Here is a 24,202-nt window from a genome sequence, read left to right as displayed (position 1 = left end):
ATACACTTTGCACAGAAGTCAGCCAAACCCGCTAATGTGTATGGGGGCCTCCTGACTCCATAGACAGCAGGTGTTGGGGGAGAGAAGGGTCAGGCTGTTGGATTTTAACATGTCCAACCCTGTTGTTCTCAAGGAGGGAGATAAACCACCTCCAGACCCCTACATGTTTTGATCCGAGCGATGGGGAGGTACAGAGATCCGGAACGACTCGTTTGCCAGGGAGCAGGAGACTACAATCCATGCAACGGGCCCGGGCATTGGGGGGGATATTTTAGATACCTGATAACCCCTTTAAAAACATGGAGCCCTTTTCCCTGTACAGAGCGGAGATGCTCTATTAGCAGAATCTCTGCTCTGTCAGCCAGCTCACCTAAGGGGCTCCTTATCTCTGCCCTTATAAACGCTCATTGTAGCTCAGTTTTTATCTTACTGATAGGAATGTGGCTTAAATAAGGGTTTATGACCTCTCAGTAAGGCCTCATGCACACGGCCGTTGTTTGGGTCCGCAAAAGATGGGGCCCACTTCAATGGGGCCGCAAAAGATGCGGACAGCACTCTGTGTGCTGTCCGCATCCGTTGCTCCGTTCCCTGCAAAAAAAATATAGCATGTCCTATTCTTGTCCGTTTTGCGGACAAGAATAGGCATGTCTACAATGGGCCGCTCGTTCCGTTCCGCAAATTGCGGAAGGCACACGGGCGGCTTCCGTTTTTTTGCCGATCCGAGGTTTGTGGACCGCAAAAAACCATACGGTCGTGTGCATGTAGCCTAAGTTAGAGATAAGGGTTATTAGATGACTGACAAGGTGGAAGTGAAAGTAGGATTTACACAGCTAGACAAACCCTTTGTGACAGAATGGCTCAATATTTTGAATAAAGACCAATTTGAAAATTATTTTTAGCCAAAAATTTGTAAAATGCAATGATAAAAACAAAATGCCTCCAGAGGTGTACATAGCCTTTAAGGTCTCCATACACATTAGCGCATTGTCAGCAGAATCCACAAAGAGGTGGGTTTGGCTGACAGTCCTATGTGTGTTGGGAGCCCCCGACTCCCCACCCCCACCCACCAGATGACGTCAGGGGAGAGAAGGATAGGACAAAGCGAATTATTTTGCCCAATCCTTTTGTTCTCCTGGGAGATGAGACGCTGCTGCAGTGGTGTCTGACAGCAGCTTTCTCCCTTCTCCCCATTAAATATACATTTGGCCGATCGTGTACGGGGTGCCAGGAGAGAGAGAGCTGTAGACAGTTGGTGAATGTGTACGACAACCTTTACTAAGAAGGTGTTTTCCATTGTTGTATCTGGGAAAGTTTTGGGTCAAGTGAGGATAGGTTCTATGTGATTTTATCTCAGTCTAGGGAATATGACCGCATTCTCTATGTTCTGTGTAGAACTTATCACTGGGAAACCTTGTACTGGTAGATTTATGATGCTGTCCTGTCAGAATATCTTAATGTACAGGACAATATTGGGGATTAAAAGTAACGTGTATAAAATAAATCTTAAAATCTTAAAATCTGGTAGCAAAATGTAGGCATCCGATTAGAGAGGAGTCAAATTTCTTGACAATTTCCCAAAAGTCTTTAATGTCGCCAAATTCGAAATATTTGTAGTTCATCCTGCATGAATCGCTCACAATGGCGGCCACCATTTTACAGATCAAAAGACCGAGAAGGAGTCACCCCAAAAAGGGAATTTTTTATTTTTTTTTAGACCTTTTTTTAAAATTTAAGTACTTCCCTACCATCATATGACTATATATGTCAGTGGTAGTCTTTAAAGATGGCGCCTGTTCCAGAGGGGGTAATGTCTGTGATCAGAGATGATGCTGATTGCAGACATTAAACCCCCTTAAAAAACCCAGAAGCCCATGCTTCCCAGGCAGGAATGTCTTCCCCTCGCTGAGATCTGGGAAGGCATTCCATAGCAGTAATAGGCCAGAGCCTGTACAAAGGAAAAAGCTCAAAAATATAAAAGAAAAACATACAAAACTAGAGAAATGCAAATCACCCCCCTTTCCCCAAAATTAAAAAAGAGTAAACAATAAACAAAATAAACATCATAGGCATTGACGTGTCAGAAAATGCCTGTACTATCAAAATATATAAACATTTATTCCATACGGCAATAGTGTAAATAAAAAAAATTTAATGGCCGATTGCACATTTTTGTTGCTAGCTTCCCCAAAAAGTTGAATATAAAGTACCGTAATCAAAAAGTCATACACACCCCAAAATGGCATCAATAAAAACTACTGATGGTCACACAAAAAATGAGCCCTCCCACAGCTCTGCAGATGTACTGGAACTATAAAAATGTTTTCGGGTCAGAATATGGAGATAAATTTTTTATAAAAGTTTTTTTTATTTTTTTTATTTAATACTAAAACACAAGAAAAACTACCATATGTAAATGCAGTATTGCTGTAATCGTACGGACCTAGAGAATAAAGGGGGCTGGTCAGTTTTACACTGCAAAAACAAACCCATAAAATTGTGTCAGAATTGCATTTTTTCCCCCATTCAATCACATTGTATGCAATATTAAATGGTGCCATTACAAACAGCTTATCCTGCGAAAAAACAGACCCTCATGCAGATATGTAAACTGAAAGTAAAAAACATGGCTGTGCAAAAACTGAAAACTGCCCGGTAACGAAGTGGTTAAAAATAAATTCAGAGAGTGCGGGTGTTATAAAAGGGGCTGTTTATTACCTGTAGTTGCCATACATTTACTCATAGCCATACAGGTCACCGTCACGGGGTTGGATTCGGACCCTAGGAGACCTCAGCGTGTTGTGCACGACTTTTCAGGGCAATTGAGGCTTCTTCGAGTTTGGTTGAGTTTATGTGGAGCGGATAGAATCAGACGGCCTAATCGGACCTGAAACAAATTTTGGTAAATTTAACTTTTTATCTGCTGATGACATTTTAGGCTGCGTTCATGTCTCCATTTCAGAGGTCATGATCCAGTGCAAATGGCGGCTCGTTGGCCGCACAAAAAGAATAACGTTTTTTGTCTGGCCAAAACCCAGTATTTATGCCGGAAATCTGGCAGATCACGGCCGGACCTCATTGCAGCCAATGGGAATCTGGTGGTGAAGTAGATGATCCGCAGACTGCTCTGTGCTGGAACAGTTTAGCTCTGTGTGTGTGTATGTATATACACTCACCTAAAGAATTATTAGGAACACCTGTTCTATTTCTCATTAATGCAATTATCTAGTCAACCAATCACATGGCAGTTGCTTCAATGCATTTAGGGGTGTGGTCCTGGTCAAGACAATCTCCTGAACTCCAAACTGAATGTCAGAATGGGAAAGAAAGGTGATTTAAGCAATTTTAAACGTGGCATGGTTGTTGGTGCCAGACGGGCCGGTCTGAGTATTTCACAATCTGCTCAGTTACTGGGATTTTCACGCACAACCATTTCTAGGGTTTACAAAGAATGGTGTGAAAAGGGAAAAACATCCAGTATGCGGCAGTCCTGTGGGCGAAAATGCCTTGTGGATGCTAGAGGTCAGAGGAGAATGGGCCGACTGATTCAAGCTGATAGAAGAGCAACGTTGACTTAAATAACCACTCGTTACAACCGAGGTATGCAGCAAAGCATTTGTGAAGCCACAACACGCACAACCTTGAGGTGGATGGGCTACAACAGCAGAAGACCCCACCGGGTGCCACTCATCTCCACTACAAATAGGAAAAAGAGGCTACAATTTGCACGAGCTCACCAAAATTGGACTGTTGAAGACTGGAAAAATGTTGCCTGGTCTGATGGGTCTCAATTTCTGTTGAGACATTCAAATGGTAGAGTCCGAATTTGGCGTAAACAGAATGAGAACATGTATCCATCCTCTGATGGCTACTTCCTGCAGGATAATGCACCATGTCACAAAGCTCGAATCATTTCAAATTGGTTTCTTGAACATGACAATGAGTTCACTGTACTAAAATGGCCCCCACAGTCACCAGATCTCAACCCAATAGAGCATCTTTGGGATGTGGTGGAACGGGAGCTTCGTGCCCTGGATGTGCATCCCTCAAATCTCCATCAACTGCAAGATGCTATCCTATCAATATGGGCCAACATTTCTAAAGAATGCTATCAGCACCTTGTTGAATTAATGCCACGTAGAATTAAGGCAGTTCTGTAATCAAAAGGGGGTCCAACACCGTATTAGTATGGTGTTCCTAATAATTCTTTAGGTGAGTGTATATTATATAATATATATATATTTTTTTTTTCCCGTGTGCTTTCCTTCATGTATGATTTTTCAACGTGACTTGTTTCCAGGTTGTGTTGATCATGACTAATTCCTCAAGACAGGCGCTCTCTGCCCCAGTGATAATTACTTGTGACTCGAATGAGTGGATTTCTTTAACCCTGTGCTGGCTGGCCTATACGTTTTTCTAGTCGTGGAAACACCTGCTCATTGAACGCAGCTCCTAATACTAGATTGTAATCTGGGAGTTGAAGTGTAGTAACAGACTCCTTGTAAAGTGGATTAGGCAACAGGAAAATCTGCACCAATTAGTTACCAGGCTGCTTGGGGATAGAACAGCGATTTCATAACTGGATTAGCCTACTGTGGGCAGAGGCGAGCTCATGTGTTTGGCGAGATGTAAAATCTCCCAGTCGTAAAGATTTTAATCTCTCTTGATGCTTTATGTAACAGCGTCACGTGATGTGAGGCTTGTGCTGTCATCATCTGCCCTTGTTTCCTCTTCTTGATCTAGAAGCCAAGCCAGGCACCAACATCTCCGCTAAACATACAAGAGATCTGTGTATCCTGCTACCGAAAAGTAACCCCCCCCCTTTTTACATAGAAATCACAGAATAGTGAGATGAGCCCGGGCTGTGCTGGACGATTTGTGAAATGATACGGCATGAAGGGCGCACTTGGCAGCTAGGCAGAAGGTTTCCACCAGACTTCTCAGTGCAATGGGACATTCTCCATAGCAGAGGTTCTAGCACAGGAACCATGAAGGTGCTTGTCTTGGAGCTGGAGCAGCATCTCAAGAGGTATATTCTAGTTTTTCCGAGAACTGTCTGTTGTCTGCAATGTTTTTTTTTATGATCCGAGAGAATACCAGCACAATGCAGCATATTCACGGACTGTGCCCAGATTATGAGCTGGACCCATCTCTAGAAACAAGTGATGGTCTGTTTGATACAATGGTGACTTGTGTGTTTATGGGCTGCTAGGAGTGATTGTTCTCAGGAAGTCTTTCATCTCTCCGCCTTGCACAATAAAACGAGGTTGTAGTAAAGGATTAACTGCGGGATTTTCTGCTGTGTGAAGGGTAGTCTTGTCTTCCCTGTGGTTTCTGCTTCCTATTACCTGAGATGACTGCTTGTTTTTATGAATGGTTCCCTCAGGACGGGCAGGAAGACATCTTGTGCAGATCCTTGACTCCCCATAGTTTGCCATTAGGACATAACGATATGCAGGCACAGTATCTTCTGCAGGAGCCGTAAGATTGTGCCCATGCTGGCGGTGCATCCCTTTTTTTTCAATACTGAGCCGTTTGTACAGTCTTTGTTGCTTTCTTCACCAAAACAAATGATTTCTTCAGTTTCTATTCTTGAAGATATTGGGACACGTTTTCTTAGATCTTGAAGCCAACATTTGGTGCATTTTTGGCGCGTAATGTTGCATCAAGATTTAGTCCAGCTTGTAAAGTAAAGAATGGGTCTAGCTCAACAAGCAGGCGCTAAAATTGTGCCACAAGGTTGGCACAAAATTAGGGGATGTAGAGTTCAAAAGTGTGTAAAAATGCACAAAATTTAGCAACTACCAAAAGCTACTGAAATTAAATCTGACGCATCGTTACACTAAGTTTACTCTGTCTATATATTAGACAGGATTATTAAATTATTGAGCCTACCCCATTTTATCTAAGGTGCTGCTTAAATGAGAATCAGCCACCCGGCATATGTGTGGTGTCCCGACTCTCCCCCAACATGTGCTGTCGGGGGAGAATGATACTTTGTTCTCGCTTTAAATAAGCCGCTTTCGGGATATCTGGCAGCAGTGTATTCACTTCTCCCTATTAAAAACACCTTCGTGCTTTACAGAGTGCATGTCTGAGGGGGGTCTCCGAGATTGGGAGGGTGCAGTAGCTGTCATATGTATGGGCTCGACTTTTGTAACCAGACGTTTTGGTCATACAGTTTATCAGCAGTTTTCTTGTTTTTCTATGAATCAGACTATGAAATGATTGACAAGTTGCTTGACCAGAAAGGTTTTCAAGAGATGGAGTCAATGCATTCACGTGGGTAATGATTTGTAAGTGATCGTCTTATTGTAGCCCAGCGTGTCCCAAGGTCAGTAGATCTGATAGAAAGTAATGACATCTGCACGTTTCTCTCAGCGGACACCATGAATACACTGTCTCTTCAGTCGCTTTGAGAAATTTTTTGAATGGTTTTGCCATTATTCTGAGGATTACAATGGTGTTTGCTTGAACTACGTGGTTTTCTAGTTTAGGAAAATAGTATGTTATATTGCCCCTATGGCCACCACTAACTGGCCAAACATTGTGGTGGAAATTGAAGCAATAGATTTGAGATAACCACAGTGGCAGTACATTTTGCTGGGTATGCCCCCAGGCAGAGGCATTGGACAAGGCCCCGTATACAATTCTGGACAGATGTCGATGTACAGGGCAGTTTCTAGGGAAATTTACCAACAGAGTGAACATCAAAAAAGCGCCGGGCATTCAGTCTGCTGTGCCGGATCCAGTGAATTCCGGCAGGCTGTTCTCTGCTGGAACAGTCTGCTAGAATCACTAACGCAGTTGTGAAAGTAGCCTAATACAGCTCCACATACCTCTTACATCCAGTGACGTCTCCTTTGATGTAGATGTTCTTTCTTTATCTTCTCCATACAGACCAGACCGCCATGATGATTTCTTTCAGCCATCTCTTCTCTCTGCAGAGTTTGACAGACATCTTAGTTTCCTACTTTTCCATCATCCTCCCACCTTCACATACCATCATGCACCCCCAAAACTATACTGCATAAACTAATAAACCCCCTGAAAATACTAGTTACACACAGATAGCGCCACCTTCAATAATTATTGGAACACAATGCTCTAAAAAATAACTGCACCCAGCAAATAGTGTCCCTGACACTAATAGTGTAACCATAATGTCCCCCAAAAGTAACTGTGCTAAGCTGATACTGTGCCAGGGTGCCCCCACAGTAATAGTGCTCCCCAAAATCCCAACAATAGTGATAATTCTGTGCTGGAGTGCACTTAGTAGTAATAGTGCTCCTATAGTGCCCCCAACAGTAATTGTGTCCCAGAAGTACGGTAATAATGCTCCCATAGTCCCCCAGTTGTAATAAAGCCCACCATAATGCCCCTGGTAGTAATAATTCTCTTTATAATGTGCGCCAGTGCAAAAAATGCCCCGTTGTGTGTCAGTAAAAAAATAATATATATATCTTAGTGCCCCCAGTAGAGCCAATGTCCCCAGAGTGCCCTCATGTGTTCCAATGGCCCATACTGTGTGCCACTAGAAAAACTTTGTCCCCCCAGTTGAGCTTAGGTGCCCATAGTGCCCCTATAATTTGTGCCAGTATAAAATACTCTTATATAGTGCCCCCAGAAGATGCCCCATAGTGCTCCTCCCCCATAGTGTCCTCCATAATTTGCCAGTATAAAATGCCCCTATAGACTGCCCCACATAGATGCCCTCATAATGCTCCTCTCCCCCTTCCCCATAGTGCTTTTCTCCCCCACTTCTCCATAGTGCCCCCCATAATGCGTGCCAGTAAATGCCCCCATAGTGCTCCTTCCCCTCTTCTCCATAGTGCCCCCATAATGTGCCAGTATATAGGGCCCCCATAGTGCTTCCCCTCTTCTCCATAGTGCTTCCCCCTCTTCTCCATAGGGCCCCCCATATTTTGGCAGTATATCGGGCCCCCATAGTGCTTCCCCTCTACTCCATAGTGCACCCCCCCATATTGTGGCAGTATATAGGGCCCCCATAGTGCTTCCACTCTTCTCCATAGTGGCCTCTATTGTGCCGGTATATAGGGCCCCCACCCCCCTTCTTGCCACAGTATACTATAAATAATAAAAACAATAAACACACATACTTACCTTATGCTGCTGTCAGTGATGCGATGCCTGTGTCCCGCTCTGTACGGCTCGATGATGTCATCACGCCGCCTGCACCAGCCTTTGATAGGCTACAGGCACTAGGCCTGTAGCCTATCAGAGGAACGGGCAAGGGAGACGCCTCTCCCCACCATTCATCTGTATCACTGTCCGCAATAGCGGACAAGAATAGGCATTTCTATAGGGGTGCCAGCTGGGTGTATTGCGGATCCGCAATACACTACGGACGTGCGAATGGATCCTTAAACTGCTCGTGCAAACTGGATAAATACCGACAGATCCTCAGATCGCGACAACCAGAGGAAACTATTACCAAACTAATGACTGACCCAGCAATTGAAACTATACAGCTGCCAGTCCATTAGACCCATTGTAACTCTATGTAAATTTTAAGAAAAATCTAATAGCAAAGCTGGAAGGAAGAATGATGGGACTTGCCGGCTTCCAGCTGAACTGCTGAGTCACATTAAACAAAGCAGCGGCCAGAAAAACAGTGACAAGCAACCAAATGAGTTTCAGCAGCGTTGTCAGGCACCACATCCGTATCACGCAGTCTAAGATTACTTGTCCTTATTTCAGTGTGCTATTTTCTAGGCGTGACCTTCTCTGTCCTTAAAGAGCTTTTCCAAGAATTTGCCCGATTCTTCACTTCCATTCATGGGAATGCCACTGAGCTGCAGCACCAGGCACAGCCATAACAAAATGTGGCCCCTTCGTTGGCTGATCGCCAAGGGGGCTGGCAGCTGTTGTAGTTTTTAATGCAGTTTGTGAGCCACTTCTGGATTTAGCTAAAAAAAGAAACAATATTAAAAACTACCACTCAAACGGCATCATTAACATGTGTGTTAAGCCAAAATGCCATGTTGGCCATTTGTTTGTATAAGAATGCATTTAGTTGGAGTTCTACTTTAGGCTACTCTCGTTTTGTGCGGATCCGTCATGGACGGATCCGTTTAGTTAATACAACCGTCTGCATCCGTTCAGAACGGATCCGTTTGTATTATCTGTAACATAGCCAAGACGGATCCGTCTTGAACACCATTGAAAGTCAATGGAGGATGGATCCGTTTTCTATTGTGTCTGTGAAAACAGATCCGTCCCCATTGACTTACATTGTGTGTCAGGACGGATCCGTTTTGCTCAGTTTCATCAGACGGACACAAAAACGTTGCTTCCATTCAGAATGCATTAGAATGCAGACTGATCCGTTTTGGACCTCAGATGAGCCCGACATGCCTCATATCAGCCCCCAGCCTCAGGTCACATAAAATAAAAAAATCCACTCGCCTCTCCTGCTTTGGACGCCGCTGTTGCTCACCTTCAGCGCTCTCTTCTTGTTCCTGCCGTCAGCTGTGCTGTGACCCGATGCTCACAGCGTAAGGTCACAGAGTACCCACAGCACGGCATTCACCACGTCCCGGTCCTCCGGTACTAATGAAGCGCTTCCATAATGGAACCGTCCATTAGTATTCAACCCATAAAACGCAGTGACATTTTTCCCCCACTTTGGGGGAAAAAGTGTGTCTTATGGGATGAAAAATATAGTAATCATTTGAGAAATGAGCTGCAATTTTCTATTCTGAACCCTAAAATCTCTCAATAAATGTACAGTATATTCCCATCCTAAGTGATCCAGCGTCGTCACATGCCAAACATGTTACTGTCCTCTGTAATTTACTGACATGAGTAGTTTATGGTATGTAGTCTGCTGCAGGCGCAGTGGTTGTCAGATGTAAAGAAAACAGGATCTCCTGTCCATGAGAAAGGAAGGCACTGTACCTGCCCTGGTGGCAGATGAGCGTTGTACTGCATGTCCCCAGTATTGTCATGGTCTGAATCAGGGATGAATGTGATGTTACATAACAATGGTTATATCTAAAATTCCTTTGTAAAAAAAAAACTGTCTTTTCTTAAAGGGGTTTTCCACTTTTTAGAGAATCCATGCACAAATTAAGGGGTCCCCCTATTGGATGTGATATCTGAGGATACCTGGGTATTGGATAGATGATCACCATTATTAGGCCTCATGCACACGACCGTTGTGTGTTTTGCGGTCCGCAAAAACACAGATTGCGTCCGTGTGCGTCCCGCAATTTGCGTAACTGCACGGACCGCCATTGATAACTGCCTATTTTTGTCTGCAAAACGGTCAAGAATAGGACAGGTTATATATTTTTTTGCGGACCACAGAACGGAGCAATGGATGCGGACAGCACACGGAGTGCTGTCCACATCTTTTGCTGCCCCATTGAAGTGAATGGGTCCGCACCCAAGCCGCCAAAACTGCGGCTCGGATGCGGACCAGAACAACGGCCGTGTGCGTGAGGCCTTACTGTGGTTGTAGCTTGTAAACAACATCTGAAGGACCCCTCCATCCTAGGGAATAAGAAGTGAGACCAAACCAGTTCTATCAGAACCAAAGATCAATGTGGAAAAAGGCAGCTCAGACCTGTCTTACAAATGCTGAAATTGGTCAGAAATGTGTGCGTGCGCCAACCCAGCCTTCAAGGCACGGTCTTGTTTGGACCAGTTTTAAGGCCATTTTAATGCCGGCCAGTACTGTGATCGCTTGTCCCCATACAGATTCATTGTTTGCCAGCAAACAGCTCCTGACTCGGATGATGTCGGGGGAGAGGAGCATCGAGAGAATTAAAAAAATTTTCACCCAATACTTTTATTTTCCAGGGAACCCTGGAAACCACTGCTGGTGTCATCTGGCAGGGGCTGACCACACATAGATGCTTGGCTGAGTGTAGATGTATGGGGGAGCTGGGAGAGATGAGGGTATTTCACCACCTTTAGTAGAAAGAGGGGGAGGAAGCTACTGCTTCTCCTCTGGCAGTGGCATATTTCTCCCAAAACAATGGATCGGGCAGTCGAAATACAACATGGATGAGTTGGGAGGCTTTCATACACATTAGATGATCGGCGGGTCCCGATGGAATTGGTGGGTTTGGAGAACATACATCTGACATATATGCAACGTAAACATTTGCGGTTATTTATTAGGCTACATGCACACAAACGTTGTTTGGTTCCGTTCCGTTTTTTTGGGCGGATAGGATGCGGAACCATTCATTTCAGTGGGTCTGCAAAAAATGTGTGCTGTCCGCATCAGTATGTCCGTTCCGTAGCCCCGCAAAGAAAATAGAACATGTCCTATTCTTGTCTGTTTTGGGCATTGTTACAATGGATCTGCAAAAAAACGGATCAATTTTTTTATTTTTTTTTGCGGATCTGCAATTTGTGGACCTTTTTAAACTGGCTTAGTTGCCCACAGCAGCCAATCAGATTCCACCTTTAATTTTCCAAAGGAGCTGTGAAAAATAGAAGGTGGCATCTGATTGGTTGCTATGGGCAACTAAGGCAGCTCTACTTTACGCCAATTTGATAAATGACCCCTCTTGTTCCATGTGAGGATGTATACTTATAGTTAAATCTATGTCTAATATCCACTTGGTGTAATTATCCAGTACAGAATCCTGTATCTAATAACCAAATGTCCAGTCTGTGTATGGCCCCATAGTGTGTGGTTCCTTATACAACCTTTATGGCTGACTTACACGGAGAGATTGTCAGAAACAAACTTTCCTACAAACGCTCGTTCTGGATAACGTGCCCGTGTAAAAGTGCCGCAGATCACCCCGTGAGTGAGCGAAACTCTTGTTCATCGGGTAAATGTATCTTTAGTGCGGACACCTCATCATTGTTTCTGGGCAGCAGATCATGCCCAGAAACAACGAATTTGTACAAGGACGCATGATAGCAGCAGCCATCGCTCATCCTCCTACAGTGGAGGGGATCACTGCCTGTAAACAGTTCCTTCCCATTGTCCACTCATCAGCGCAGTGTAAATGCACCCTAAGGGTCCATTCACGTCCGCAAAACACAGAGACCAGCGATATCCGTTACGCAACGGAAATGCGGACCTGGAAGTCCATAGAAATGAATGGGTCCGCAAAATGCGGAACGGAATTGCGGGCGTGTGAATGGACCCTAGGCTACTTTCACACTTGCGGCAGAGGAATCCGGCAGGCAGTTCTATCGCCGTAACTGCCTGTCTGATCCGGCAAAACATATGCCAACTGATTGCATTTTAAGACTGATCAGGATCCTGGTCCGTCTTACAGATGCATTGCAAGAACGGATCCGTCTGTCATACGGACAAACGGATCAGATTAGATATTATAATTTTTCTATATTTTTACCGGTCTGCGCATGTGCAGACTGGAAGAACGGATCCGGCACTAATACATTGCTATATAAAAAAAATGCCGGATCCGGCATTCAGGCAAGTCTTCAGTTTTTTTGGGCCGGAGATAAAACCGTAGCATGCTGCGGTTTTCTCTTTTGCCTGATCAGTCAAAATGACTGAACTGAAGACATCCTGAACGGATAAGGGTACTTTCACACTTGCGTTTTTCTTTTCCGGCATAGTTTCGTCACAGGGGCTCTATACCGGAAAAGAACTGATCAGTTTTATCCCCATGCATTCTGAATGGAGAGTAATCCGTTCAGGATGTCTTCAGTTCAGTCATTTTTTCCCATAGGAATGTATTAGTGCCGGATCCGGCATTCAGAATACCGGATCCGTCCTTCCGGTATGCGCATGCGCAGACTGAAAAAAAGGTGAAAAAATAAATGCCGGATCCGTTTTTGCCAGATGACACCGGCATTTCAATGCATTTTTTCGACTGATCAGGCATTTTTAAGACTGATAAGGATCCTGATCAGTCTTACTAATGCCATCAGTTAGCATACATTTTGCCTGATCCGGCAGGCAGTTCCGACGACGGAACTGCTTGCCGGATCTCTCTGCCGCAAGTGTGAAAGTAGCCTTACTCTCCATTCCGAATGCATGGGGATAAAACTGATCAGTTCTTTTCCGGTTTAGAGCCCCTGTGACGGAACTCTAGAGGTTGTGAAAGTACCCTTAATCTGGTCCGTTCTCTGCCCTAATGAGGGTTTCTATTGGCCGTGCACACAGCAGTTCTAGACAGATGTAAAATATATGTATGGAAAAAGTTGCATATATACTGTTGGCAGGGGTCACACACTGTATGGATAAAAGCACTGCGACGCCTGCACATTACACCGACGGGAGCTTTTCTGACATCCCATTCTAAATCCATAGGTACTAATATGGAGCCGGTCCCAGCGTCGCTCTTCTGGGAAGGCTTCTACAAGATCCTTGCCCACTCATCCAGAAGAACATTTGTGAGGTCAGACCCTGATGTTGGAGGAGAGGGCCTGGATCCCAGTCTCCATTCTAGTTCATCCCCAAGGTGTTGGATGGGGTTGAGGTCAGGGCTCTGTGCCGCCAGCCAGGTTCCTTCACATCAAACTCGCCAACCAGGCCTTTATGGACCTTGTTTTCTGCGCTGGCGCACAGTCCTGCTGTACTCCAAAGTGACTTGTGCTGAAAGGGAATCTATAGAGTAGGCGATGTATAGTGTAAGTGATGCCGGCTCCGATTAGGTCTTTTCTATCTTCGTACTCACTCGGATTCTGACGCTGTGCTCCCACAAACCGGCAGTAAGATGCATTGGGAGGACTCCTCCTTGTGTGTGAGCCCAGGAGTCCTCTTAATGCATCTTACTGCTGGTTTGTCAGAAAGCAAGAATGAAGATGGAAAAAAAAAATCACATAACCGGACTTAGAACCACTTGCACCATTAACTCTTCACTGGAACTAAGGGACCTAGGCCGACATATATATATATATATATATATATATATATATATATATATATATATATATATATATATATACACGTATAGTTATAAAATGTGTGTACTGTAGGCAGGGGTGCGGGATATATGGTTTTGTATTTGCATTATATGTATTGGAGGCAGATCTAGTATATACTCTGTCCGCCAGGGGCCGCTGTTGCGCTGCGTATTTCCCTCCTGCAGCCTTTGACCGGCGTCTTTTGGAGATTTCCCGGGGTCACCTCCGCTGAGACCCCGCACGGTGCTCTGTGCCCCCGGTTCTCGTCAGGCGTGCTGTAGAAAGTCTGTATAGGGCCGGTGTATGGCCGGTCAGGAGATGATCTCCTCCGCAGCCATCACGCATCCTTCAGTGCTCTCCTGCCCGGGAAAGGCTGGCTTGGGAATGGCGTGGGCGTTTCCGAGCAGGCGTCAGCCAATGAGCGCGCAGTGCATGGATTATGTAATCAGGCCGGCGCTGAAGGGAGCCCGGGGAGCTGAGCTGGGACATTTCTTCCCGCAGCATCCTCAGCATCACACGGCGCCGCTCCGTGCCCGCTCCCCGCTGTAATGCTAGCGATGTAGAGCGGCGGCCGCTATGGATCTAGGGGTCTACCAGCTGCGGCACTTCTCCATCTCCTTCCTGTCCTCCCTGCTGGGCGCAGACACCTCCGCGGCCACACTAGACAGCAGGTAACGGCGGGCGCACCTGCCCCATAGGGACCTGTGTGTGACTTATAGACTGTGGCGGCCACCTGCACGGCCGGGGGTCGCTGTCTCACTGTCCTCTGTCATTATGTCCCTGCGCTTATCTGTCATGTGTAATAACGCGGCTCTCTTCTGTTTGTGTTACAGCGCCTCCGGGGCCAGCGTGGTAGCTATCGACAACAAAATCGAGCAAGCCATGGTAAGTGCAGTGTGTGCGGCACATTTCCTCTTTGTTACTGGAGCGCTGCCCGGGGCTCTGCCGCCGCCGCTGCTCCTCACGATTCCCTGCTCGCTGTTACTAGGCAGGAGGAGAAGCTTTTACTCCCGGCTATAAATATCTCGCTCGCTGATTGGCCAGGACGCAGTCAGTGCGGTGGGCGGGGACGGTTTTTCGTGACGTCACTGACAGAGAGGAAAACACTATGCGGCAACCTGCTTTGCTCAGACCGGCTGCAGCCGGTGTGCGGCGGCCGAGCTCTCCGGCTATTGTTGTCCTCGCATCTCCATGTCGCTCCCACTCGGAGGACACGGAGTTCATATGTACATTAGCTTCACTCCCTGCTTAGTCTGTAATATACCTGTACATATATATGATATAGTCGTGTATTTTACAACTCTTCACACATAAGGGAATATTTTAGGGACAATCCATGAGACAGTCAGAGGGCTGCAGCCAGCTGATTGTATGCATCCCATACAGGGGGCCATGTGTGAGGTGATCCATATTTTCTATAGGTTTCGCACTGGCTCATACTGTAAAGCTCATCGATGTGACGACCTGTCATGCTCTTTACATTCAGTTGCCCCCTGTCTACAGTTGGTAGCCCAGCTTGACCTGTCTGTCACACCTGATGTACGTGCGGTCTAGTGCATGCATTGTATTTCTGTCCAGCACTCTTTTCCCACCATCATGCGGCGGATGATTATGAACGATCCCATAAAAAATGGCAGCAGCTCTGATAAATGGGCAACTTCTCAAGCATCTTGTAATGGCCCCTTCACATATGGCCGATGATCCGGCATTTCTGTACCAAGCCAGAGGGAAGCTGAGCAGGATCACCAGACCTGTATGGAGGGGCCCCTATAAAATGCTTGTCGCCACATTAGATCATAAAAGAATTCCCTTTACCAGAATGTACTTAAAGGGAACCTGTCACCTGGATTTTGGGTATAGAGCTGAGGCCATGGGTTGCTAGATCGCCACTAGCACATCCGCAATACCCAGTCCTCATAGCTCTGTGTGCTTTTATTGTGTAAAAAATAAAAAAGATACATATGCAAATTAACCTGAGATGAGTCCTGTCCCTGACTCATCTCACGTACAGGACACATATCAGGTTAGTTTGCATATGTATGAAATCGTTTTTCTACACAATAAAAGCACACAGAGCTATGGGGACTGCGTATTGCGGATGTGCTAGCGGCCATCTAGCAACCCATGTTCTCAGCTCTATACCCAAAATCCAGGTGACAAGTTCCGTTTAAAGGGAACCTGTCAGCGGCAAAACCAATCCCAAACCGCCAGCAGTACCTTCAAGTAGCCGGCAGTGAGTTTCGAATGATGATTTTCGTACTGCATTCTGATGAGGCAGAAGAATAAAAAACGCTCTTTTATTTTCCGTCCGTGCTATTTTCCAGTCAGGCTTGAAGTCAAGGGGGCAGCGGCATCCTTCCCGTCCCCTTCGCTGTGACTGACAGCGCTTATGCCCGACAGCAGGCTGGCTTTGCCGAACAGCCGGCTGTCAGTCACGGGAGGGGGTGTGATTACTTTGACTTGAAGCAAAGAGGCCGCTGCCCGCCTTGACTTCAAGCCTGACTGGAAAATAGCGCGGACAGAGGATAAAAGAGCGTTTTTCATTCTTCTGCCTCGTCAGAATGCAGTAAGAAAGTAATCATTCGAAACTCACTGCCGGCTACTTGAAGGTACTGCTGGCGGTTTGGGATGGGTTTTGCTGCTGACAGGTTCCCTTTAATGGTCCCAACCACACTGTTTCCATGGTCTCATCCAGAACTATTGCCCGGCACAAGTTGGGTCACCTGCGGCTGCACTGAAGCTCAAAGCCTGAACGTCTGAACCTTTCAGTTCAGGTCATGAAGAAAGCTGGTCAGATTTAGGACTCGCTTAGGTCACATTAATGGGGTTGTCCGTGCTCTAGATATAGAAGATCTGTCCTTGGAGTTTTTTGGAGGAAGATTTGACAGACATTTTCCTGCAGTTTTCTCGGCTGAAGTGGATTCAAAAAGAATTGGAAATCAAAGGATTTATACTTCACCTTCCTGCTCAACCCACTTCTGGCTTTGGCTGGAAAATCTACTTCAAAACCTCCTAAAAATTGTTTTTTCCTATCCTAAGGGAACGCCGATCAGCTGTTCTCAGCAGCAGCCGAGAATAACACTGGATGGAGCCAGAAGTAGAAAGCTCCTTCCAATGTCAGATAGCCATGCCAGGTCACTGCAGCTCAGCTGGCATCCAAGTGAATGGGCAACGGCACTACACAGTGGATGGAGCTTCGTGCATCTGGCTGCGGCCACTGTGATATTTCCGGCTCCGGCAATTGCTGATAACAGCTGTCCACGTCTGGGCCCCCCGCTGGATTCAGCAGTGATGTCACAAGCAGCATGTCACTGCTGAAGCCAGTCATTGGCTGGAGCAGTGCATGTGACCATGACCGGGTGTAAACAATGCAGGGACAGAAAGACTGAGGCAGCACAGAGGACCAGAGTGTGTGTGTAAAATATATATTATATTCAACCGATTTATCAGAGTTGCCGATATTCATTATTTTCAAAGTTATCGACATCTAACCTTGGCGATAATGCGTCCAGCGCGCTGCTGTCAGTGCGCTCATGTTCCCTCAGCAGCACAGGGGAGAAGGAGTCACTCTCTTCCTCCCCCCTGTGCCGCGCTGCCACCAATGAGGAGAGACGGGAGGAGGAGGAGGGGTTAACGTCTAATACAAATACAGGAGGCGGTGCCCAGCCTATATGACATGAAGCTGCGATCAGCGGCACTTAACCCTTCAGGTGCTGCACCTGAGGGGTTAACTGATGCCGCTGATCGCAGTTCCCTGTCAGAGGCAGGGTGCTGGCTATGTGATTCTGCGCTGACACACCCGCCTCCTGTATTAAACGTTAATTATCATTGGTGGCGCAGTGTGCCCTCCCCAATATTAAAAACATTGGTGGCAGTGGCCACAGGGTCCCCTCCCCTCCTCCTTATTGGTGACAGTAGCAGCTTCTGATCAGAGCCCCAGCAGTGTAATCCTGGGGCTTCGATTGGTTACCATGGCAGCCAGGATGCTACTGAAGCCCTGGCTGCCATGGTAATCTCCCTGCTGCTGTGTGCACATAGCACAGGGCAGCAGGAGAGTGTGAAGTCCTATTCACCCTGATAGAGCTCTATTAACCCTCATGCACACGACCGTGGAACACGGACCGTGTGATACCGGCCTGGATTTCTTCTGAGTGCAGGAGCACACAGAGTCATTGGTTGCTATGACACTGTGCGCTTCCTGCTGCTGCCGCAGTACAGTAATACACTGGTATGATCTGAAGCAAGAAGCGCACGGCGTCATAGCAACCAATGACGCCGTGCGCTCCTGCTTTCAGAAGAAATCCAGGCCGGTATAACACGGTCCGTGTTCCACGGACGTGTGCATGAGGCTTTAGGGTAAATGGGACAAGGGATTAAAAGATCCCAGGTTCTAGCCCTAAGGGGGGAAATGGTTATTAAATAAAAAAAATTAAAAAAAACACCAAAATATTAAGTATAAATCCCCCTCTTTTCCAATTTTACATATAATATATATAAACAATAAATAAACATATCGCATATTGCCACGTCTGAAAAGTCCAAACTATTAAAATTATATATATATATATATATATATATATATATGTGTGTATATGTATGTGTATATATATGTATGTATATGTAATATATATATATATATATATATATATATATATATATATAATAATCTCCTATGTGGTGAACGCCGTAACAGAAATTTTTTAGTTATTTTTTTCAAAAATGAAAATGCACAGAATATCGGTATAAGCTATCTGCTTGAAAGTTCACAGGTTATAATTATCTGCTCTAAAAAAATCAATATCAGTCGATCCCTAATAAATATATATATATTGACCCCCTTGCCATCAGTGACACTTTGGAGATTTGATTCTAGCCTGCCAATCATGTATTGTAGGACTGGATAAATCCTAAGAGCCAAGTAATCAATGTGCCAGCTGCCAAAAAAAGTGCCGCTGGTGGTTTTTTTCTAGGGTGGTTATCTTCTGTCAATCCATGATTTGGTGGTTAAAGCAGTGTTCCTCAACTCCAGTCCTCAGGGACCACCTACTGGTCATGATTTGAGAATATCCCACAGAATGAAGACCTGTGGTAACTCCTGATGCACTGACACTAAATACTAGGGAAATCCTGAAAACATGACCAGCAGGTGGGTCCTCAGGACTGGAGTTGAGGAACACTGGGTGAAAGGGGTTGTCCAAGATGTTGTTCGGAACCCCCTTCGTTACCTGCCGATGTCTCCTCAGCAGTCCTGTGCTCTATACCACTGAGGCAGGTGGTTGGCTGCAGTGGTTATAGCATGTTGTCAGTGCAGCCAAAACATTACATCACTGATGCAACGAGGGTGCTGGAACAGAGGGTTTGGTACAATATGTATTTTATAACACTGTCTCTGGCGATGAAAAAATAAATCGTGGACAGCCCCTTTAACATGGACCTTTGTGTTGCTTACCCCTGCTCTGATCACACATGCAGTTTTTGATGCATTTAATTTTTAGCCAGGAATGGATCCAAAAAGGGGCACAAAGGAAAGCCAGATACAGTTTTGTATCCACTACTCCCCCAGTCATGTCCTGATTGCCCGGGGTGGACTACTGACTGCTCTTTTCTGTTGCAGGACTTGGTGAAGAGCCACCTGATGTACGCCGTTAGGGAAGAAGTCGAAGTCCTCAAAGAGCAAATCAAGGAGCTGATTGAGAAGAACTCCCAGCTGGAACAGGAGAACAGCCTGCTAAAGACACTGGCGAGCCCCGAGCAGCTCGCCCAGTTCCAGGCTCAGCTTCAGAGCGGCTCTCCGCCCTCCTCCTCCTCATCTTCATCCTCACAGCCTCCAGCAAGCACCTCCACACCGGCACAATCTGCTTCACAGAGCTCGGGCCCCTCTGCGTAGCAGCTTTAGCTCTCCAAATGGGGCTCGATTCCAGTTGACATATCTAGTACATTGATACCATCCTGACAAGTGCGGAAGAGTCCCGTTACCATCAGGTCTTATTATTCAGAAGAGCCCGCGTATAATACCATCTGATGGTGACATGGCGTGGAGTGCTTTAAAAGCTTGGAGTTTGACATTTATCGAGGAGGTGGCCAGAATCACAGCCTTCTTTTATAGCTATGAAGTGTCCTAATAATTTCAGTGACTGCAGAATTCACAAGATTCTTCACCTTTTGGATGTGCCTCTGATCTCCACTTATTTATAAGGCAGAACCCGTGCCTCCTGCTCTGCTACAGCTTTCCGCTTGCATCCAGTTTTCAGTATTAAAGAGCTCTCACTCCACCTCCTCTGAAGCGCGTTGCATTGGGAATGGTCTGTGGACTACAAATGTAAATGCACGGACACTGCATTGTAAGCGAGCTGTGATACCTACAGATAGGGTTTTCATGTTTTTTTTCTTTTTAATTATTTTATTGTATTCTGTACAATGCAAATCTGTTTGGGCGTAAGGGTGGGAAAGCTGGACTTGGAAGTAACGGGAGGTTTCCGTTCTCCTGCAGCGAGAAGGACAATTTTATGCCACAGACACATTCCTAGCGGGTAAAGGTATACTGAAGTGTTCTCCTGGGTTATCTCCCTTTGGTCAGCTGAGCCCTTAAATTGCAATATCTCTTATTGATAGGATTGGATGCACTGATCCGTTATGAGAAGATGCTGTTGGAAATTAGGAATATTATTATTTCAATGAAGTTTGCCTACTGTATATTTGTGTATGTAGTGTAAGTACTCTGTAAAATAGGAAAAAAAAAAAAAACCTTGTAAGTACTACTTAGGTTGTACAGATTAGAAATTTAGTGGTTTCATTGGCTGAACTGAAATTTTTTTTTATTTTTTTTGTTGTTTTTTTTTTTTATATAAAGCAGCTACCCTTTACGTGGCTAGAAGAACTGGACATGCAGGTTCCCCTGGCGCGAAAGGCGTTAGCTAAGAGCACACCCGCACAACTGTTCAGGGTAGAGATAGGCGACCTATGGTTCTATCGATGTACAAGTCTCACAGCGTACACTGTCCAATACCGGTTGGCAGGAGCGCGCTGGGATTTGTGGTTCAGCAAAAGCCAAAGTCATAGGTTGGTACAGTCTGGGTAAGGACATGGCAGATTCATGCCGCGTTTTGCGCATTCTTTTCTTGAACTTTGCCCTGTCTGGTGAATATCCCCTAAAGTCAGACCCAGTTCACTGAAGGTTTTTTTTTTGTTGTTTTTTTGTTGAATCACTCCAGATACTGACCACTTTCTGCTAACCTAATGGGATATTTGAGCTGTAAGGTAGTATGCCTACGTTGTGCATGTTCTCTAAACAGTTGTAACACGTCATTGTATTTAACTGTTGCACTTGTCAACTTTCAATAAAGCATACATTGTTGGTAAAGAGGAGTCGGCGTACTTCAGCCTCCGCTTTAAATGACCGGACCGGCAAGGTGACGCCGAAGGTGCCCTGGCCGCTGCAGCCACTCGGTCTCTAGGGACCTGCACCCAGATCTTTGTAATTTAATGCTCTGACAAGGAGGACTTTCCTTGGAGAATGCGCTGCGCTGGCATATTCCAGAACGCAGGGAGTTACAGCTGATCTTGGTAGATTTATTAGGAGAGACGGCTTTGCTTAGCAACAGCCCCTCCCCCCCCCCCCTTCCCAAAACAGAGCCATGAAGGGTTTCCCATGCAAACAGCCCGCAGGCACAAGAAGATGACATGGAAAATGTTGCGTGGTTTTACAAATCCTGAGAGCATATTGGCATGAGATGTTAAGGGCGATTACAACAGCCATATTATGTGTGATCTTCAGCCATTTCTGAGGAATGTTTTCCATACCTTTCCTTTCAGTGTCGTTTACTATATTTGGCTGGCTGCCTTCTCCTCCAAATCCTGCGCAATCCAGTTTTTTTTTCTGCCTGCTCAGGATGTGGTAAAAAGACCTAAATGATGATTTTTCAGCTATTTTAAGCAGTTTCCAAGGTGATTTGTTGTATACTTGGTTTTGTTATGGCAGCATGCATTTTTCGTGCAGACAAGATCTATATTTCTACTTAAGCATTTTTTAGCTATGTGTGTGTATAAGTTTGTCTAAGGCTGACAATACACATTAGATGTATAGTACTATGCAAAAGTTTTAGGCAAGCGTGGGGAAAATGTTGCAGACTAAGAATGCTTAAAAAAATAGAAGTGTTAATAGTTTATTTTTTATCAATTAACAAAATTGCAAGCGAATGAAGAAGAGAAATCTAAATCAAATCACCACCCTTGTGCTCTTAAAACTACATCAGTTCTTCTAGGTACTCTTGTACACAGTTTTTGTAGAACTGACCACCGACTTTCTGTTGACGTAGGCTTGCTCAGATCCTTAAGGCCCCTTTCACACGGGTGAGTATTCCGCGCGGAAGCGATGCGTGAGTTGAACGCATTGCACCCGCACTGAATCCTGACCCATTCATTTCTATGGGGCTGTGCACACGAGCAGTGATTTTCACGCATCACTTGTGCCTTGCGTGAAAATCGCAGCATGCTCCTCTTTGTGCGTTTTTCACGTAACGCAGGCCCCATAGAAATGAATGGGGTTGCGTGAAAATCGCAAGCATCCGCAAGCGGTGCGATTTTCACACACGGTTGCTAGGTGACGAACGGGATGGGGACCCGATCATTATTATTTCCCCTTATAACATGGTTATAAGGGAAAATAATAGCATTCTGAATACAGAATGCTAAGTAAAATAGCGCTGGAGGGGTTTAAAAAAAACAACAACAATTTTTTAACTCTCCTTAATCCACTTGTTCGCGCAGCCGGCATCTCTTCTGTCTTTAACTGTGAGCAATAGGACCTTTGATGACGTCACTGCGTTCATCACATGATCCATCACCATGGTGATGGATCATTTGATGGACCATGTGATGAACGCAGTGACGTCATCAAAGGTCCTATTGCTCACAGATAAAGACAGAAGAGATGCCGGCTGCGCGAACAAGTGGATTAAGGTGACTTAAATTCTTTGTAAATTTTTTTTTTAACCCCTCCAGCCCTATTTTACTATGCATTCTGTATTCAGAATGTATTATTTCCCCTTATAACCATGTTATAAGGGGAAATAATACAATCTACACTACAACGAACCCAAACCTGAACTTCTGTAAAGAAGTTCGGGTCTGGGTACCACAGTCAGTTTTTTATCACGCGCGTGCAAAACACATTGCACCCGCGCGATAGAAACTGAGCATCGGAACGCAATCGCAGTCAAAACTGACTGCAATTGCGTTCCTACTCGCGCGGGTTTGCAGCAATGCATCGTGACGCATCCGGACCTAATCCGGACACGCCCGTGTGAAAGAGGCCTAAGGCTACATTCACACGTCCGTGGTGTGTTGCGGACCCGCAAATTGCGGGTCCGCAACACACCAGCCCGTCACCCCCATAGAAATGCATATTCTTGTCCGCAAGCTGCGGACAAGAATAGGACATGCTCTATCTTTTTGCGGAGCTGCGGACCCAAAATCGGGGCCGCGCTCCGCAATTGCGGCTGCAGACAGCACACTGTGTGCTGTCCGCATCCATTCCGTCCCCATAGAGAATGAATGGGTCCGCACCCATTCCGCAAAACTGCGGAAAGGATGCGGACCCATTTTGTGGACGTGTGAATGGAGCCTAAGTCTCCATGTAATCCCAGACAGACTTGATGATGTTGAGATCTGTAGGGGCCATATTATCACTTCTAGGACTTCTTGTTCTTAATGACATTAGCTGTATGTTTGGGGTTTTCCTGCTGCAGAATAAATTTAGGCCCCCTGCACACGATCAGGATTGCGTGCGGATTTTCCGCGCGGATTTGCGTGCGGAAAATCCGCACCGTAGGTCATGTCCATTGTACTCTATGAGAATTTGAAATTCTCAATGCACACGATGCGGATTTTTTCCGCGCGGATTTTGACCTGCGGTGCGGATTTTAAAATCCGCGACATGTCAATTAATTTTTTTTTTCCTGACCGGATTTTCTTCATTCACTTAGTGAAATCCGCATGCGGAAAATCCGCACCGAATCCGCACCAAATCCGCACGCAAATCCGTATGCAAATCCGCACCAATTAATGCGGATTGACCGCACGGATTTGCCTGCGAACACCTGCGGATTTCAGTGCGGATTCTCCGCACATGAATCCTGATCGTGTGCATGTAGCCTTAAGCTACTCATACTTTTATTTTTGAAAGCATTCTTACTTTGCAGTATTTTGCCAAAAACTTTTGCACAGTACTGTGTCAGCTGAATCCATCAATTTCCGCAGGTTTGATTGTCCATCTAATGCGTATGGGGCCTCCTAACTCTCCAGCTGGTGTCAGGAGAAGTAAGGTTCAGGCATG

The 24,202-nt window shown here is 45.6% G+C and overlaps 1 protein-coding gene across 3 annotated transcripts in view; it reads left to right on the top strand.

Moving 5' to 3' along the window:
- TSC22D1 (TSC22 domain family member 1) overlaps window positions 1-21,229 on the top strand; it is a 105,605-nt gene extending 84,376 nt beyond the window's left edge. The window contains exons 1-3 of one of the 3 annotated variants that reach the window (XM_040425428.1): window positions 4,877-5,026; window positions 14,703-14,754; window positions 19,484-21,229. In XM_040425428.1, the coding sequence (XP_040281362.1) occupies window positions 4,881-5,026; window positions 14,703-14,754; window positions 19,484-19,756 (471 nt within the window). In that variant the 5' untranslated portion in view covers window positions 4,877-4,880 and the 3' untranslated portion in view covers window positions 19,757-21,229. Of the gene's footprint in view, window positions 1-4,876; window positions 5,027-14,249; window positions 14,541-14,702; window positions 14,755-19,483 lie in introns of those variants that run through there. The other 2 variants (XM_040425429.1, XM_040425427.1) reach the window with 2 other exon arrangements.
- Window positions 21,230-24,202: the final 2,973 nt, after the last annotated feature.

The sequence above is a fragment of the Bufo bufo genome, chromosome 3 (genome assembly GCF_905171765.1).
Source record: "Bufo bufo chromosome 3, aBufBuf1.1, whole genome shotgun sequence".
Classification (NCBI taxonomy): Eukaryota; Metazoa; Chordata; class Amphibia; order Anura; family Bufonidae; genus Bufo; species Bufo bufo.
The sequence above is the reverse complement of the archived record's forward strand: the minus strand, read 5'-3'. Positions and strand labels throughout refer to the sequence as shown.